This window comes from Cnephaeus nilssonii (genome assembly GCF_951640355.1).
Source record: "Cnephaeus nilssonii genome assembly, chromosome: 17".
NCBI classification, from domain to species: Eukaryota; Metazoa; Chordata; class Mammalia; order Chiroptera; family Vespertilionidae; genus Cnephaeus; species Cnephaeus nilssonii.
In genome coordinates, this window is record NC_137088.1 from 9,847,622 (window position 1) to 9,863,895 (window position 16,274).

At 41.3% G+C, this 16,274-nt stretch overlaps 1 protein-coding gene across 1 annotated transcript in view; it reads left to right on the plus strand.

Annotated features, from left to right (window-relative positions):
• Window positions 1–2,307: 2,307 nt before the first annotated feature.
• SACM1L (SAC1 like phosphatidylinositide phosphatase) overlaps window positions 2,308–16,274 on the plus strand; it is a 36,433-nt gene continuing 22,466 nt past the window's right edge. Inside the window, exons 1-3 of the mRNA XM_079795260.1 lie at window positions 2,308–2,441; window positions 11,913–12,010; window positions 14,626–14,700. Coding sequence (XP_079651386.1) covers window positions 2,410–2,441; window positions 11,913–12,010; window positions 14,626–14,700 — 205 coding nt within the window. The 5' untranslated portion in view covers window positions 2,308–2,409. The remainder of the gene's footprint in view (window positions 2,442–11,912; window positions 12,011–14,625; window positions 14,701–16,274) is intronic.

Sequence of the window (16,274 nt, forward strand, 5' to 3'; positions counted from 1 at the left end):
TCCAGAGCCCAGATTCAAGGCCTAACTCAGGCTCCACCACCTAATTGCTCAATGACCTTAAGCAAATTTAGTTTCCTGATATTTAAAAATGGGGATTACAACAGAACTTACCTTAGAAATTACCTTAGGAATTACCTTTGATTTTTCCATTGGAATGACCAACAAAATAAATTACAAATGGTGTAAAAGTAAATGGAAAAAATATAACACAAACACCAAATTTTAAAAGAGCACATATGCAATAGAGGGAACCATAAAATAAAAAATATTGGTACGTTGGAATATATGAAAGTGAAAATTACTCTAGGTGCAAAAATATAAGGGAAAGGTAAACAATAAACTGGAAAAGATTGCAATGCAATCTTTGATAGTAAAAAATTGATATCCTTCATATGAGCCTAACCAGTGATCACGGACAACAGGGGGATGGGGGCATGCGTGTGGGGGGGGTTTGGGATGGGAATGGGGGGGTGGGGTTGATGACAAATATGGGATACCTTAATCAATAAAGTAATTTTAAAAAATTGATATCCTTTATATTACAAAAAGTCTAACAAATCTGCAAGAAAACATTGATGCCTACACCAAGAGAAAATATATACATCAAGTAAAAGGAACTTTTGTTTTTCAATTCTGAAAATTGCAAAGAAATAATGAAATTTGTAAAACAGTGCTGATTAGAATGCAAGGAAACATGTTACTGATAGAAGAGTTTATTGGGTTTTTTTGGAGGGCAATTTTAAAATACGTACCATGGGGTAAAAATGTCCATAAAATGGACCTTAAAAATGTCCACCTGAGCATTTCACATCTATAAATTTATGACGTGTATGAAATAATTCAACACAGAATTACTTTTAAAAAGTGTAAAACTGACAACCCAAATTCCCAACAAAAGAGTAATGCTTAAAATATTCTCTAATGAGATATCTTTGGAGAATATTAAATGACCTTAAATCTCGGGCAAAAAGCTAAAGGGACAAAAAGAAAACAAAGCCATTTCTGGTACAAGCGGGAATATGGAAAAATACGTGTGGGTAGATCCATATTAAAAATGTGGAAGAAAAAAAAAAGGCCTCTAAGGGGGGAAATTATGATGTTAATAGTAATGATCTCGAGATGAGAACTGGCATTGTTTTTATTCCCAATAATTTTCGGTAGTTTACAAATTTTCTATATTTCCTCAGGAGGAAAACACGTTATATTGGACAGATTAATCAATCGATGAGTGTGACTAGTTCATGGACAGTGTTGGATGTTTCAGCCATTCCCGGGCTTCGAGTCCCCTCTCCACCGCAGACGTTTCGGGCCTTCCCAGGTCTTGGAGCCAGGCACCTATAAAATGAGGGGACTAGACGAGATTGCCTGGGTCTTCTTACCGTAAAAACATCCATATCTTAAGGCTTCCCGATGGCATTGGGGGGCCAGGTTACCTTGGGACCCGGAGATCTCAAAGGACAGGGTTGCAGACTCCTTGCACCGCGGAGGCGCGCAGCCGCACTGCAGCAGATCCTTCCCCAAAGCGGGTCAGAGCTGGAGCCCACCCCATCCCTGTAACCTGACAGTGCACCGCTCTCCAAATCACCGCTCGGCTCCTCTTCCACGGGGAGAAGGCCACAACTGCAGCCCTCGGTGCGCCTTTGCGTCATCCGGTGGCTAACCTCCGGCCACAGTACGCTCCCCCTCCCCTGCCCACCGCGCTCCAACTGCTACCTTTCCAGCCTGTGTCTTCCTAAATGTGCCCCATTTTACAGACTCTTCAAGTGGATCATTAATAGGGAGCTTTGCAATTTACAAACCATCTCGTACAACTCCGGGTTCCAAATACAGCTTAAAAGATGACATTTCGGGCAAAATAACGTTAAAACTCCAGATGATTAGCGTTTACACTTTAATCATAAGTCCTTCCCAAGAGAGGCCTGGAACATCTAACCCAGATGGGACAAAAGTGTACACCTCGAGCCAGCCAGGAGTCGAACCTAGAATCTTCTGATCCGTAGTCAGACGCGTTATCCATTGCGCCACTGGCCCGGTACGAGCAACTCCCTCGCTGTCATGTAGATTACCGCTTACGCAGTTTCAACAGGCTTGCCGACACTAGCGCTGCAATTCTGCCGCAGAGCCAGCCTAGGGCTCCTTAGGCTCCTCCTTTCCCCTGCAAACCCGCTCCGCCAATCCGCAGCGGCGACGTCATTGCGCTCCAACCTTTTACGTGCGACGCGTCTCCTGCGTGCGCTCTAAGTTTGTCCACGGCCGCCTCCCGTCCGCTCGCTGGCCTGGCGGGGCGTGGGGAGGGGGTGGAACCAGGGCGCTGCGGCCGCCGCGCCAGGGTGACCGGTAGCGCCGAAGCCGAGGTGGCGACGCGGGGCGGGGCGGGCGGAGAGAGGAGGAAGGAGGTGGTGTTGCGGGATGGCGGCGACAACTTACGAGCGGCTGAAGCTGTGAGTCCGCGGGCGGGAGGCTGTTGACCGAAAGGGGCGGCGGGCGGGCGGCAGGTGCGGGCCGCTGGCCCTGGGGAAGGCTCCTGGGTCCCCTGGGCGGCGGGCCGGCGTGGGGGGGGGGGGGGGGCCTCGTCTCCCGGTTCGGCCTTCGTCTCCCGGCGAGGCCTCCCCAACGCCCTGGCCGAGTCCCCACAGGCCCGGGGGCGGCAGTCTCGCCCGCTTTTCTCCGTCCCGCGCGGCCTCTACGCCCACGGCCGGAGAGCGCAGCTGCAGGCCGGCGTCCGCAAGCCGCGCTCGGCGTTGGGATGCAGCCCTTCACGGTCCTCACTTTTTTGTGTGTGGGTGTGTTTTTTCCTTTTCTTTCTTTCTTCTTTTCTTTCTCTTTTTTTGAGAGGTGGCGGCTAATTGTGTCCTTATTACTCAGCAGAGAAAGTTTTTATTTTTATTTTTTTTTATTTAATGGACCCATAGCAGCTTGGAGTCCACATGCAAATCGACAAACCTTTGGGCATCGAAGCCTCCCTGACCAGTGTTTAGGATGCAGGGGCGGGTGGGTAAAAGTCAAGTGCAGTCAGTAGTCTTACGGTCCTGAAGGGTTTACTCGGCTTTGAATATTATACAACTCAAGCATAAACCAGGGTCTGAAGTCCACGTTGACAGGCAGAGGCTAATCCGGGGAATTTTGGCGCTGCAGACCGACTTCTCCGTCAAGCCACGTCCTTGAGGCTTTTTAGAATAGGCTCTGGTTGTTGGGGTTATAAATTAGGTCTTTGTAAGGTTGTTTTGGCTTGTCCCGGGAAAATAAAAACACGTGTTTCCCTTAGCATTACCGGCTGGCCCCTACGCTTTTCTTGTCTGGGAATAACTTTGTTCTACTCACTTGGTGTTTAATGCTTTAGCCCCAGGCTGGAAATCCAGTGGCTGTAGTCTGAGAAGGTCTTTGGCAGTAGCAGCAAGATGTAATCTTTGAGGAGCTTATCCATCCCTCCATAAATTAAAATATCTTGGTACTCAAGCATAGGTATCTCATTTCCTTTGCAGGGATAGGAAGACATCAAAATGTGGGTTGGGCACTGTCTATGCTCCCCCAGCAGCACCTCAAGCTCACTTAACTTTCTCGAAGGTTCACACTTAAAGTTAGGGATGCAAAATTGGGAGTGAGGTCATTTCAACACCAGGTATCTTGTCGAAAAGATGATTACTCTTCCCTCAGCCCATTCCTTTTGCCGCTTCTCTTTACTGCTGTAATTCTCTTTGAAAACCGCAGCTGCACACTTCCCTCCAGATTTTCCTGGCCAAGTTTCCTTCTTCTCTCCCAGTTCTCCTTTAAGGTGATGATCACCTTGTTGGTGAATGAGTCCAGCTGTGTCTTTGACCGAGGGTGCTGGCTGGGCCTGTGTCACATGTGCTCTGCTGGCTAATTAGGTTATTGCTGTCCATCTGATAGTTACTGAAGGGCTTAATATGATCCTGCGCCAGGTCTCAAGTGCGTTTAAGCCACACGGAGCCTAGGCTTGATGCAGCTCAGAGTTGGGTTACGGAATGCAGCTGAATTTTCCTGTGGTAAAGATTGAATGGGATGGGGAACTTGAGCTGCCAAGGAGGCACTAAGTGCACCAGTCTAGACCTAAAAAAAAGCTCTACATCCATAAGAGAAAGGAAATTGGGCCCTAAAGTGATGAGGCCGATGGTTTTGTATTGATTTTGGGTGGGAAGTGGAAATTATAAATGTGGGCGAAAAGTAAATCTGGGGTTATGTGAAAGGCATTCTCTAATTTGTCAGTCCTTAACTTGTTTCCCTGACAAAAAGTTTTGAGTGTTTCTGTAAATGTAAAGATACAACCTTTTTGCAACTTTGTTTTTCTTTAAGGAGTTTGTGAGTTGAAATCTCCCCTCTTACTCCTGTTTGGCCCTTTCTGCTGTGGGCACGCTGGCCAAGGTTTTTAAATGTGGCCTGATCTAAGGAATGTTCTTCCTTAGATGCATTTGGAGGTGGAAGTAGTTTCCAACCTATATTAGAATTAGTAGGACACAATAGCTGTTTTTAAAAATGTGTCTCAAGAATTTTAAAAAATATGTTTTAATTGATTTTAGAGAGAGGGAAGGGAGAGGGCGAGAGAGAAACATGTGCACAACCATCGACCCTTTGGTGCATGGAATGACACCCTACAACTGAACCACACCAGCCAGCGCTTGAGATGTGTTTTAAGAAAGATGCATACAAGAAATAGTTTGGTAATATCTTATTACAAAAGTATTGCTACTGGGTTTATTTAAATATTGAGGTGCTTGGAATTCTAAATAATAATTTGTTCTGTATCATGCCATATACGTTCTCGAGTCCATCTCTGTCCTGCTATGAAGTTCACCTTTCTAAGTGCTCTGGTTTCATCCTCTACTCCCTTGCTTACAATCTCCATTTCCATTTTATGGATCTTTAGGATTAAGTCCCCATTTCTAAGCCATCTTTACTTTTAGCCTCTTCACAGTCTGTGCTCTAACGTTATTTCCCAAAACTGCTCAATGCCTTCTCCCCCGACACCCCCACTAGACTTGGCAATTTTTTTTTTTAGCTTCAAGTTTGGGCTTATTTTGATCCTTGTACCCCGAATGCCTTCTTCTTCTCTCCCCTCTTTACCTACTGAGCATATCCATGATAGAGTTGAGAGATATCAGACTTTTTTAGTCAGAACAGACTTAGATTCAAATCCTGACCTTGTTACTTGCTTTGTATCCTGGCCATGTCACTTCTTTTTCTAAAATGGGTTTTCATCCACAAAATGAGAACATTACTATTTCATGGGATTATTATAAGGGTGAAATACCCAGGTACTTAACAGACGCTCACTTTCTCTGAGAAGCCTTTTTCCACGTCATTCCCTTCACTTAGCTGCCAGACCAGTCTACTATCACAAGGATGAGACACTAAAAACGTCTATATGGTTTGCACATTCTGTCTCAGGATTGACTAACAGTATATTTACTGTCTCAGGGACAAGAGGCCCGAGAGTTACCGTGATCATTGTGTGCACCACTCACTTTGCCACCTAGAAATGATGAAATCACTATAAATACTTTGTTTCTCCAACTAGGTTGCAAATATGTGGAACCTCTTAACCTTGATTTCTCTCTCCTCCTCCTCAGTACTTGCTTAAACCCTTGTGTAGAGCAGATCCCCTGTGAATCACCCGAGGAAAGGAACTTTCTAGTGTAGAACACCTACCAGCACTGCAAAAATTGAATAGCCTGGGGTAATTTGGAATGTAGTCTTTTGAAGTAGCAGCAACTTAAGTCATTTCATGTATATTAATGTATTTTCAATGGTTCTGTGAGGTCATCGTGGCTAAAGACAGGGAAATAGTTGCCCTTGCCCCACACTCAGGTCACAGTCCAGCCATGGCAGAACTGGTCTTGGAACAGCAGGCCCAGAGTCTAGTGATCTTTCCATTACACTGCATTATTCAAGTGACCTTTTTTTCCCCCCGCCCCCTTTTATCAGATTGCTCTTATCTTAGTCTGCAGACATGTCTGGTATAGAAATGAGTCACTTATAATTGAAAATAGTTATGTCCATACGGGTTTTTTTAGTATAGGAAACAGAATATTGATTTGTTCAGAATTTAAAATTCATACTTTTTAAGCATCCAGGCAGTTCTTAATACTTTATTACTCCTTTTTCCTTTTAAGTGATTTGTGTATTCATGGATAATGTCAGTGATAAAAATTTGAAATTACAAAATAATTACAACAAATCTATTCTTGGAAACATTCAAAACATTTTTTAAAAAATTCTTTTAAAAGGTCAACTGAAGTAGGTGTAAGGCAAGAAATCCTTTAGAAAGTGAATCGAGCAGGCTGACCTCTGAAGAAACATTGTTTCCTCCCTTAGGAAGTTGCCTTTCTTCTTAAAAGATTGTCATAGCTGTGAGGTCAGTCAGGGCAGATACATGCTTCCCTGAGAACAGATGTAAACTAAGCTACACTGTGACATATGTGGTCTATCTAGTACAATGAACATTCAGATTATGCACACATCTCTCTGCAAGGAAGGATGGAGGGAAGCTAAAATTATGCTCATAAATTTAGGCACAAATGATCTGAAGTTTGTTTCCAAGGCCTTGGTTGGGTGGAGATTCAGGCTAAAGAGTCTAGGTTAGTGCTAGGCTGCATTAGATCATTTGCTGTGCTTGTTTTCAATGTGTATTCCAAAGCCCCACATTTAGGCCTGCCGAAGCCTGGCAACCTGCAGGTTCAGCCAGCTGTCCTGGTAGTTCTTATGCACTCGAACAGGTGTGTTGGGGCTGGGCTGAGCTGATAGAAGAGCACTCTTTGGAGGGCCTGGAGCTCTGCGAGATTTTGCTGTGGTAAAGCTTCATATTTGGTGGCATTTAGATCCTGTCTTATGAAGGAGACTGGTTTTTGGAGAGAAGAGATTTTAGGATGGACAGAATAGGAAGTAAATAGGATCTCAAAGGTTTGAGGAAGAAGATAGAATTAAAATGAATCGGCTTCCTAGAAATACCAGCTTGGATTTGGGAATTAGGTTGGGCTTCTGGGTAGTCTGGGATGAACCTGGGCTTATAGGAGAGGATCCAAGGAGTCACTCAATGAGGGAGATACTGCTGGGACCCAAAAGGAGGAAGGAGGAGGATGGGTGGGAGCACCTTCTCGGTATGGGTGTAGTAGGCTCACAGGAATTATTTGAGGAACCACCTTCTTACTGCTTTCAGATAGCAGCTGCATCATTTTATATTCCCAACAGCAGTGCATAAGGATTCCGATTCTCCACAGCCTCATCAACATTTGTTATTCTATTTTGTTTTGCTTTTGATAATAGCCATTCTAATGGGTGGGAGGTCAGCAAATAGTCATATTTTTTAAGTAGGTTAATTTTACTCATTGTAGTTTGACAGGATTTTGAAAAGGTCAGTTGTTTCCTGAAATGTATAAATGTTACCTGGGGGAAAAGTATGTTTTCAGATACTAGAAAATCATATTGCCAACACTGAAAAAAAATAAAAATGACATCTGATATTTTTATATTATAATTAAGTATATTGCCTTTCTTAAAATTTAACAAGGGTAATTTTTTAAAAGCACTCTTAAAAGCTATTGAATCCCACCCTAGCCAGTTTGACTCAGTGGATAGAGTGTCGGCCTGCGAACTGAAAGGTCCCAGGTTTGATTCCAGTCAAGGGCACATGCCTGGGCTGTGGGCTCGATCCCCAGTGGGGGGCTTGCAGGAGGCAGGCGGTCAATGATTCTCATCGTTGATGTTTCAATCTCTCTGTCCCTCTTCCTTCCTCTCTGAAATCAATAAAAAATTTTTTTTAAAAAAAGCTATTGAATCCCAGGTGACTGTAAAGTTAAGTGTGTTTATGTTAAATACTAGTGGCCCAGTGCACAAAATTTGTGCATGGGAGGGGGCGGTCCCTCAGCCCAGCCTGCACCCTCTCCAATTGGGGACCCTTTGGGGGATGTCTGACTGCCAGTTTAGGCCCAATCCCCCAGTGATTGGGCCTAAACCGGCAGTTAGAGATCCCTCTCGCAATCTGGGACCACTGGCTCCTAACCGCTCACCTGCCGGCCTGATCTCCCTAACTGCTCTCCCCTGCTGTCCTGATCCCCCTAACTGCTCTCCCCTGCCAGCCTGATCTTCCTAACTGCTCTCCCCTGCCGTCCTGATTGCCCCTAACTGCCTCTGCCTTGGCCCCGCCACTGCCACCATGGCTTTGTCTGGAAAGTCGTTCGGAAGTTGTTCGATCTAATTAGCATATTACCTTTTTATTAGTATAGATAATAGAATTGCCCTTGTTAAATTTAATTTTTATTTTCTAATTTTATTTTATAATAGTTCTTTATTGATGTAAGTATTACATATGTCCCCCCCCCCTATTAACCCCCTCCAGCCTGCCCTGAATTTAATTTTTAGTTGCCTGTGATTTATTTTTCTTTTTTTGTCCCATATTTGGGCAGTGATCCATAAAAGGAAAATAATCAAATGAAAGTTGACAATAGGAAGTAATTGTTATTTCAGTATATTATATTCAGTGTGTGTGTGTTTTTTTAAAAATATTTCTTTATTTCAGAGAGGAAAGGAGAAGGAGAGAGAGGTAGAAACATCAATGATGAGAGAGAATCATTGATCAGCTGCCTCCTGCACACCCCCTACTGGGGATCAAGCCTGCAACCCAGGCATGTGTCCTTGGCCAGAATCAAACCTGGGACCCTTCAGTCCGCAGGCCAAGGCTCTATCCCCTGAGCCAAGCCGGCTAGGACATATTCAGTTATTTTTAGCTATCTCCCAAAATATTTGTCATCTTAACAGAAACTAGAACTCTGGGTTGATGTTGAATCCCCTGTCTTGAAGGAAACAAGGTAGTATATTCTTGTTCAGTTAGAGGTTAAAATACCCATTGGATTCTGATAACCTTACCAGAGTTTTATATAGGACCAGAGTTCTTTTCAGTATACAGTATCACTTTGAACTTTAGAGATTTTTTTATCACAGCATAGTTAAGGAGCAAATCATGTTCTTGAAAGGGTTCCCCTTGTCTTAACTTCTAAAATCTATTTCCTAAAATAAGCAATGTGAGATAGTTTTATAGAAATGAGAGACATCATAGCAATTGAGGACCTTTCTTTTTGCAGTAGGGAGAGGATTTTCTCCTAGATTTTTGGTTATGACTGAGTCTTTTGTCTTGGTTTCCATGTATTTATTACATCAAAAACTCAGTATGGCCAGTTGACTAGTTAATTTTGAAAAACTGGCAAACTTGGCTTCTGTGACACATTGTAGACTTTCTAATCCTCTTTATTAGTTACATTATAACATCAAATCCAGTTAAAATCTGACCTGTCAAGATCTTTTCTTAGCTAGGAGTAAGGAAAACAATTTTTAAAATTCTGTTTGTTCTGTCACTGAGCCAAAGAAGACATCAGTTAAAGGCCACATATAAAAACCAACTTAGCCCTGGCCGGTGTGGCTCTGTTCTTTGGAGCTTTATCCCATACACCAAGAGATCTCAGGTTTGATTCCTGGTCAGGGCACATACCTAGGTTGTGGGTTTGTCCCCAGTTGGGGTACTTAAGAGAAGCAAACGATTGAGGTTTCTCTCTTACTTCAATGTTTCCCTCTCAGATCCATGCTCCCCCCTCCCTTCTTTCTTTCCCTCTCCTCACCCTTCATCTCTCTAGAATCAATAGACATATCTTCTGGTGAGGTTTAACCCTTTGCACTCGCGTTTTTCTCGATTCCTTTATTCTAATGCTAACCGTGTCGAGTCACACTCGACATCCGAGTGCAAAAGGTTAAAAAAAAAACACTTAATGTTTTAGTCTCTAAGAAAATTGATTGGAACTTCTATCATTTTGTGTGAAAAATACCAAGGGGAATGGATAAGCTTAGAGTCCTTGTCTACAGAGGCTTGGTAGCCTGTTTGGTGAAGATTAAAGACAAAAATAGTAAAACCATACTCACCAGCAAACACTGGATGTTTACTTAAGTTTTTCTGACTCAGTAAGTGCTGGACAGTTAAAGTTAGTTTCCAGTAGCGTTTGAAATGAAGCATAAAACGTAGAGAATAAAATCTATTAAGGCCAATTAAAGAGAGGTGGGAAGTGGAAGGAGGGAAAAGAGGAAGACAGCAAAGGGACACGCAGGGGACTATGAGTTGGGATGACGCTGCTGTTATGACTAGTGGGATTCTGAGTCATTACTTGTCATTACCCTTCTTAGCTGGCAGTCACTGTTCTTATCAAATTCTTAAGCCGTTTTCAATAACATTATCAGACTAGCCTGATGGCAGCACCAGCAACGTAGATTCCCGCCGTATCTCCCAGAGAGGTGACATCCAGCAGAAGTCAGAGTCCTTGGACTAGAACGCTCTGCCTTGATCCACAAGTACTCTTAATTTTACTTTAATCTCATACATGTATATGGTTTAAAAGTAAACAGTACACAAAGCTTATAATGAAAGAGACCACCCCACCGCGCTTCTGCACTCCCAGTCCCCTCGGCCCCAGAGACATCCACTTTCAACTCTTTAAGCGATTGCTTCTGGTATTTCACTCCAGAACAACATGTCTATACTGCTGTTTACTGATTTTTTCACTTTTAGTCTTCTGATGACTTCCTGCTTTAGAAGATGAAAATTAAGCTTTTATACCACATTCTTTTCCTCTCCTCTCAGTGTAGTGATATTAAGATATTCAGTGGTCATATGGTTATGTAGATGTGGTTCAAATGAAGTCAGGAGTATAGTATAATTACATAGTCTTATAAAAATGTGTTGTTTTTTTCTGAAATTGAAAAGTGGCTGTTTTCTTTTTATTAACTTTCAGTGTCATTCTCACTAATTAATCTTCAGTTTCAGCAGTAAAACTCCTTTCAAACATATCAGGAAACTCAATTCATTTTCTTCTCTGAGGCTTACTCTGGGAGTCTCTGCCCCCTGCTGTAATCTGGACGGGCTGTCCTTCTGGCCGCAGAGCTGTCCTGGAACCTCTCTGCACCGTCATTTCTTTCACGTCTCCTGTGTGGGATTCCAAGTCTAACTCTCGATTTACTCTATTTTTGTGAAACTAACTTTTTCTTCTTTCTAAGAAAGAGAGCAAGAAGTGTCTTTTAAGATGTGGCACATGTGGAAATGTTTTTATTCTGTTGTCACACTTGTTTGATAGTACGGCTATGTATAGAATTCTCACTTAGAAATTACTATCCTTCAGAACTTTGAAGACCTTGCTCTTGAATAGTTCAATAGTGTGGCTGTTGAATATTTCAGTGCTTCTTTTTCTTGTTTCCCTTCCCCCCTTCTTGATCACAGTTGTGTCAGGAGCTTTTACACGTTGTTTCATTTAATCCCTAAGATTGAGCACCCCCACACCCAGAATCTCCTACATACCTGTATTTTCTTAACAGCATTTACCACTGCCTGAAATCACTGGGTTACTTCCTAGTATGTTGGTTGTCTTTCCTATTACAATGTAAGCTCTGTGATCCAGGACTTTGTACAGTAGTACCTAGAACAGGGCCTGGGATGGGGTAGGCACTTGTAACTTGGCCAGCATTACATAGCCAGTAACAGCAATGTCAGGATTAGAACCTTATTTGATGGGTATCAGAACTGAAGAACAGACAGGCTGAATAACTTGCTCAAGGTCACACAGCACAGGTAATCTGGTTCTATAGATTGGGCTGCTAACTACTATGTTACCTTCTGCACCGTGTTGAAGATAGTAAATTAGAATTTATTATGATTTTCTTGTGTGAGTCAAATTGGTGGTTTTACAGCAAATTAAAGTCTTATCAAAATTAAATATACAAGTGAAAAGAGTGGCACTGAACACATAAGGACTGCGTAACAGCTTTTCAGTTCAGAAACTGGGACATGATGTAAAATGGTTATAAGTAGTAGTTCTTTAGGAGTGTATTTCATTTGATTAGTTATTTATGGTTTTAATTTCTCCTAGGCATATCACAACTGAAAAATTTTATGTGGAAGCTTGTGATGATGGAGTGGATGATGTGCTTATCATCGACCGTGTGTCCACAGAGGTTACCCTCTCAGGTATTGTACAGCCAGGGTTAGAAGTGTCAGAAAGATTTTATATGTAAGCTGCAGTAATTAAACTAATCAGAGGTGTGCCAGTGTGTAGATCTCTGAGTGTCTTACGAAGTTTTAATTCTTGCTACCTCATTTGATTTCTATGCATCAATTTTATGCTTTCTCCTTTTTCTGAAAAGGAAAAATGATTTTGAAAATTTTGCAATCTGTAAGGACTTAAAAACATAATTATTCCTTTATCTATACTCTTTCAGGATTGGTTTTGTTGATGTCCAAGTTCCTTCTAGCTGTAAGATTTAAGGTATTTTGAGTGTGAGGAGATTGTTTTAGCATTAAGTGTGTGGAATTTTAATAGCAGCTTTTTAAAAATATTCATGACTGTGAGGGTAATTTAATGAATGAAAAATAATATAAACATCACTGACTACAACTTCTGTTTTAGGCAAATGATATTTCTAAGTTTTATCTTATCCATCTATCCAGTTATATTTTGGTTTTGGTTACCAGTTTACCCCCCCACTCCCACCGCCCAGTTGTGTAGTACACTGATTTCTGACTAAATTAATGTGAAATAATTTTGGTGACAAATTCATGTACCATTGTCACATTTAGAATTTCATTTGTTTAAAAATTCACCTCTAGGCCGAATCTGTATTTTTTCTTAAGTACACCATTTGAGTGACCATGGAATAGGCATTGAGGACACAGTAACTATCCTTTGAATGGATAAAGTGAAATATGAAAATATTGCATAGGACAGTAAAGTACAAGAAAGGCATGACTCTACATTTCCATTTCCTTAGTTATGTGGTTAGTCTGGTAAGGACCATAAATAGAGTTTTCATTAGACCAAATGGAATTAGATCTCTGTTTCAGTTTGATGATTTGACATTTCTTGGTGGATGCTCTCTCAATATAGCTGATTGGTTTTAACCAGTCAGTGTCCTTCTGAAGTTTAATTACACAACTTCTATATCCCCTGTTGATACAACCTAGTGTCTTATAAAAGCTATTTAGTATGGATGTATTTTCAGTTGTCTTTTACTTTTCATTGACATTTAATTTGTGGGTAGAGATTGCAGACCCATTTTGAGTGGGTCATGAATAGTTTGGATGTAAAGATGATACCACACACTCATCAGTAGATACATGAAGAAATACTTTGACCTAAAGCCAGTGATGATGAGGGGTGACTTGCTCAGTTTCTCTGCCAGTTGGAAATGCAGACCATTGCCACAGAAAGAATGATTTTCTTTCTTCCATGAAAAACTAACCTATTATAAATTATCATAGTTTTATTGCTATTTCACTCCAGTTAATATAACTTACAGCTCTATCTGTTTAGGTTCATCAGATGACCTCAATATACTCAGGATTTTCTTGGTGCTTTTCATTGCACTCATATTCCTATTTTTCATGTTGTTAATTGTGGGACAACATTGCTAAGTAAATTGAATTACTAGGTAAAGCAAGTGAATTTTAGACCTTATTGAGAATTACTTTCTTCAGAATAATAGGACTGCCTTTAGAAAAAATACTTGGATTTACAACAGTGTTTCAGTGATAATTAAACTGTGACTGAAAGAAAAGATTTATAGCCACATAAGTTTGGAAAACCATGAATTACACAGTGGGACAGTTTTGTTTTACTTTAGGCCAGTGGTCGGCAAACTCATTAGTCAACAGAGCCAAATATCAACAGTACGATTGAAATTTCTTTTGAGAGCCAAATTTTTTAAACTTAAACTTCTAACACCACTTCTTCAAAATAGACTCGCCCAGGCTGTGGTATTTTGTGGAAGAGCCACACTCAAGGGGCCAAAGAGCCGCATGTGGCTCTCGAGCTGCAGTTTGCTGACAACGGCCTTAGGCCTTCTCAGAGCTTTTATTCTCCTGTGCATTCTGACTCTTCCTGGGAGAGGGACTAGGGGTGATGTGGTGAAGTAAAATAAGCTTACTTAATGGGGCATTATTCCCTAAACTGGAGTCCTACAAAATATGTTTTGTAAACATGTTGGCTGAAAGTTTAACAGTTATGAAATGAACCCTATAGTCTAAGATTAATAGATTAATTTATTAATAAGGGCATTGATAAAGTCACAGTTCATGGTGATGCCTCCCTACCTGTACAGATTACTATTAGACACCGGAGGAGGCTTTTCCTTCCTCTATCTCCCTTGAACCTTCGCCTGCACTTCCCACATTCTTAGGCATAGCTAGGCAAGTCTTCGTTGCATTCCATTAGTTGCATGTTGAGATTAAAATCATGTCTCAGCACTCCTCCCACTTACTTTCTAATTCTCTTAAAGGGATAAAGACCTTCTGGCAAGAGGTTGAATAAATTTAGTTGAAAATTGACATTAGAAATAACCCACAATTTACCTGATAGGAATGCTGAAGCATGTTACATTTGATACCATATTCGGGACAGGCAGAGACCTTAGTAATGTGGACATCCTTATTTCAAATTCTGCCCAAATGGAGGTCTAATGAAGGAGTATTGCTTTCTAACAACAAGTCATGTTTACTTAGTAGAAGTAATTATTGAAATCAAACTAAATTTCCCATTCTTTTGGTGAGTGTGTTCTGTGATTTTTTTTTTTTCTTCTCTTTTCAAGTCAAGAAAGATATTCCTCCTTCAGCTGTCACAAGACCAATATTTGGTATCCTGGGCACAATCCATCTGGTGGCAGGTAAGGAAGAAATAAGAAATAAGCTAAGATGGACAAATAAGGTAATTAAATTGATACTTGGAGTATAAGATGAAGGAACACTTCGTATCATGCTTTAGGCAATAATCTGTAGATTTAAATATTTGTCATTAATTTCTAATAGTAATATACCCAAAATGGTTAAATTTATGAGCCTGAGGTTCTATTAAAAAAAGAATTTTTCATAAATTCTAAGAGGGTTTAAATAATTTAATGCACTGATGGATCAGAGTATTCTACTTTCAACTCTGGACTGAGTTGAATATGACGTAGTGCATGTTAGAGAATATTACCTGATTCTGAGTAATTAGAAAGTGGTTTTATTAGTCTAAATTTCATTTCATTGAACTTTTAAAATATTCATGTTGTGTCAAGTTATAAAAGATGTATGTCCTGCCCTAGACAGTTTGGCTCAGTGGATAGAACGTCAGCCTGCAGACTGAAGGGTCCCGGGTTCAATTCCGGTCAAAGGCACATGCCTGGGTTGCAGGCTTAATCCCCAGTAGGGGGCGTGCAGGAGGCAGCCGATCAATGATTCTCCCTCATCATTGATGTTTCTCTCTCCCTCTCCCTTCCTCTGAAATCAATAAAGATAATTTTTTTAAAAAGAAAATATGCAATACTTTTTTTTATAAAAAGATGTACATCCCTTTTGTCCTCACTTTACAGTCTAGTGAGAGGCATGTCAGTAGTAAATTACTGCAGTACAGTGTGACAAGGTCTAGGAGAGAGATGTACATAGGAAAACTGCCAGGGAGGGCACTTGTGGGTAGAGCCTTGAACAGAGCTTAAGAATTAATTAGTGGGAAAGGCTTACCCTGTTTTATTTGTGGGGGGAGGCAGTGGCCAGGGTCAGGGTTGGTGCATTGTGTGTGGTGCTGTGCCGGCTCCTTGATGCCTGATTACTTATCTTTGTACTGATGCTCCAGACTTACGATGGGCTTACATCCCAATAAACACATCATATATAGGTTGAAAATATCCTAAGTCAGAAATGCATATAATGCACCCAACTTACCGAGCTTCATAGCTTAGCCTGGCCTACCTTAAACGTGCTCAGAGCATTCACATTAGCTATAGCTGGGCAGCATCTCTGATACATGAACACATCAGTTTACCCTTATGATCGTGTGCCTGACTGGGAGCTGTGGCCCTCGGCCACTGCCCAGCATCATGGGAGGGTCTCCTACTGCATATTGCTAGCCCGGAAAAGATCCAAATTCAAAAATTGAAGTGTGGTTGCTACTAAATGCATATCGCTTTAGCGCCATTGTAAAGGAGAAAAATCCTAAGTCAAACTATCATAAATTGGGGACCATCTGTAACATTGCGTTAACCAGTTATACTACTGCCCCAGCACTTTTCTCTACCATTATAGAATGACCGACAGGAAGGACATAAGAGTGGTGTAGATGGAACATTGTCTACAGTGGCCAGATCTCATAACTATGTTGATTTAGGCTACACACAGGGAAATGTATTAGCAGAAGCCTGTCTGTCTTGGGGATGACGAGAGAGAGAGAGAGATATCAGTAGGAATTTTTCTAAATAATATG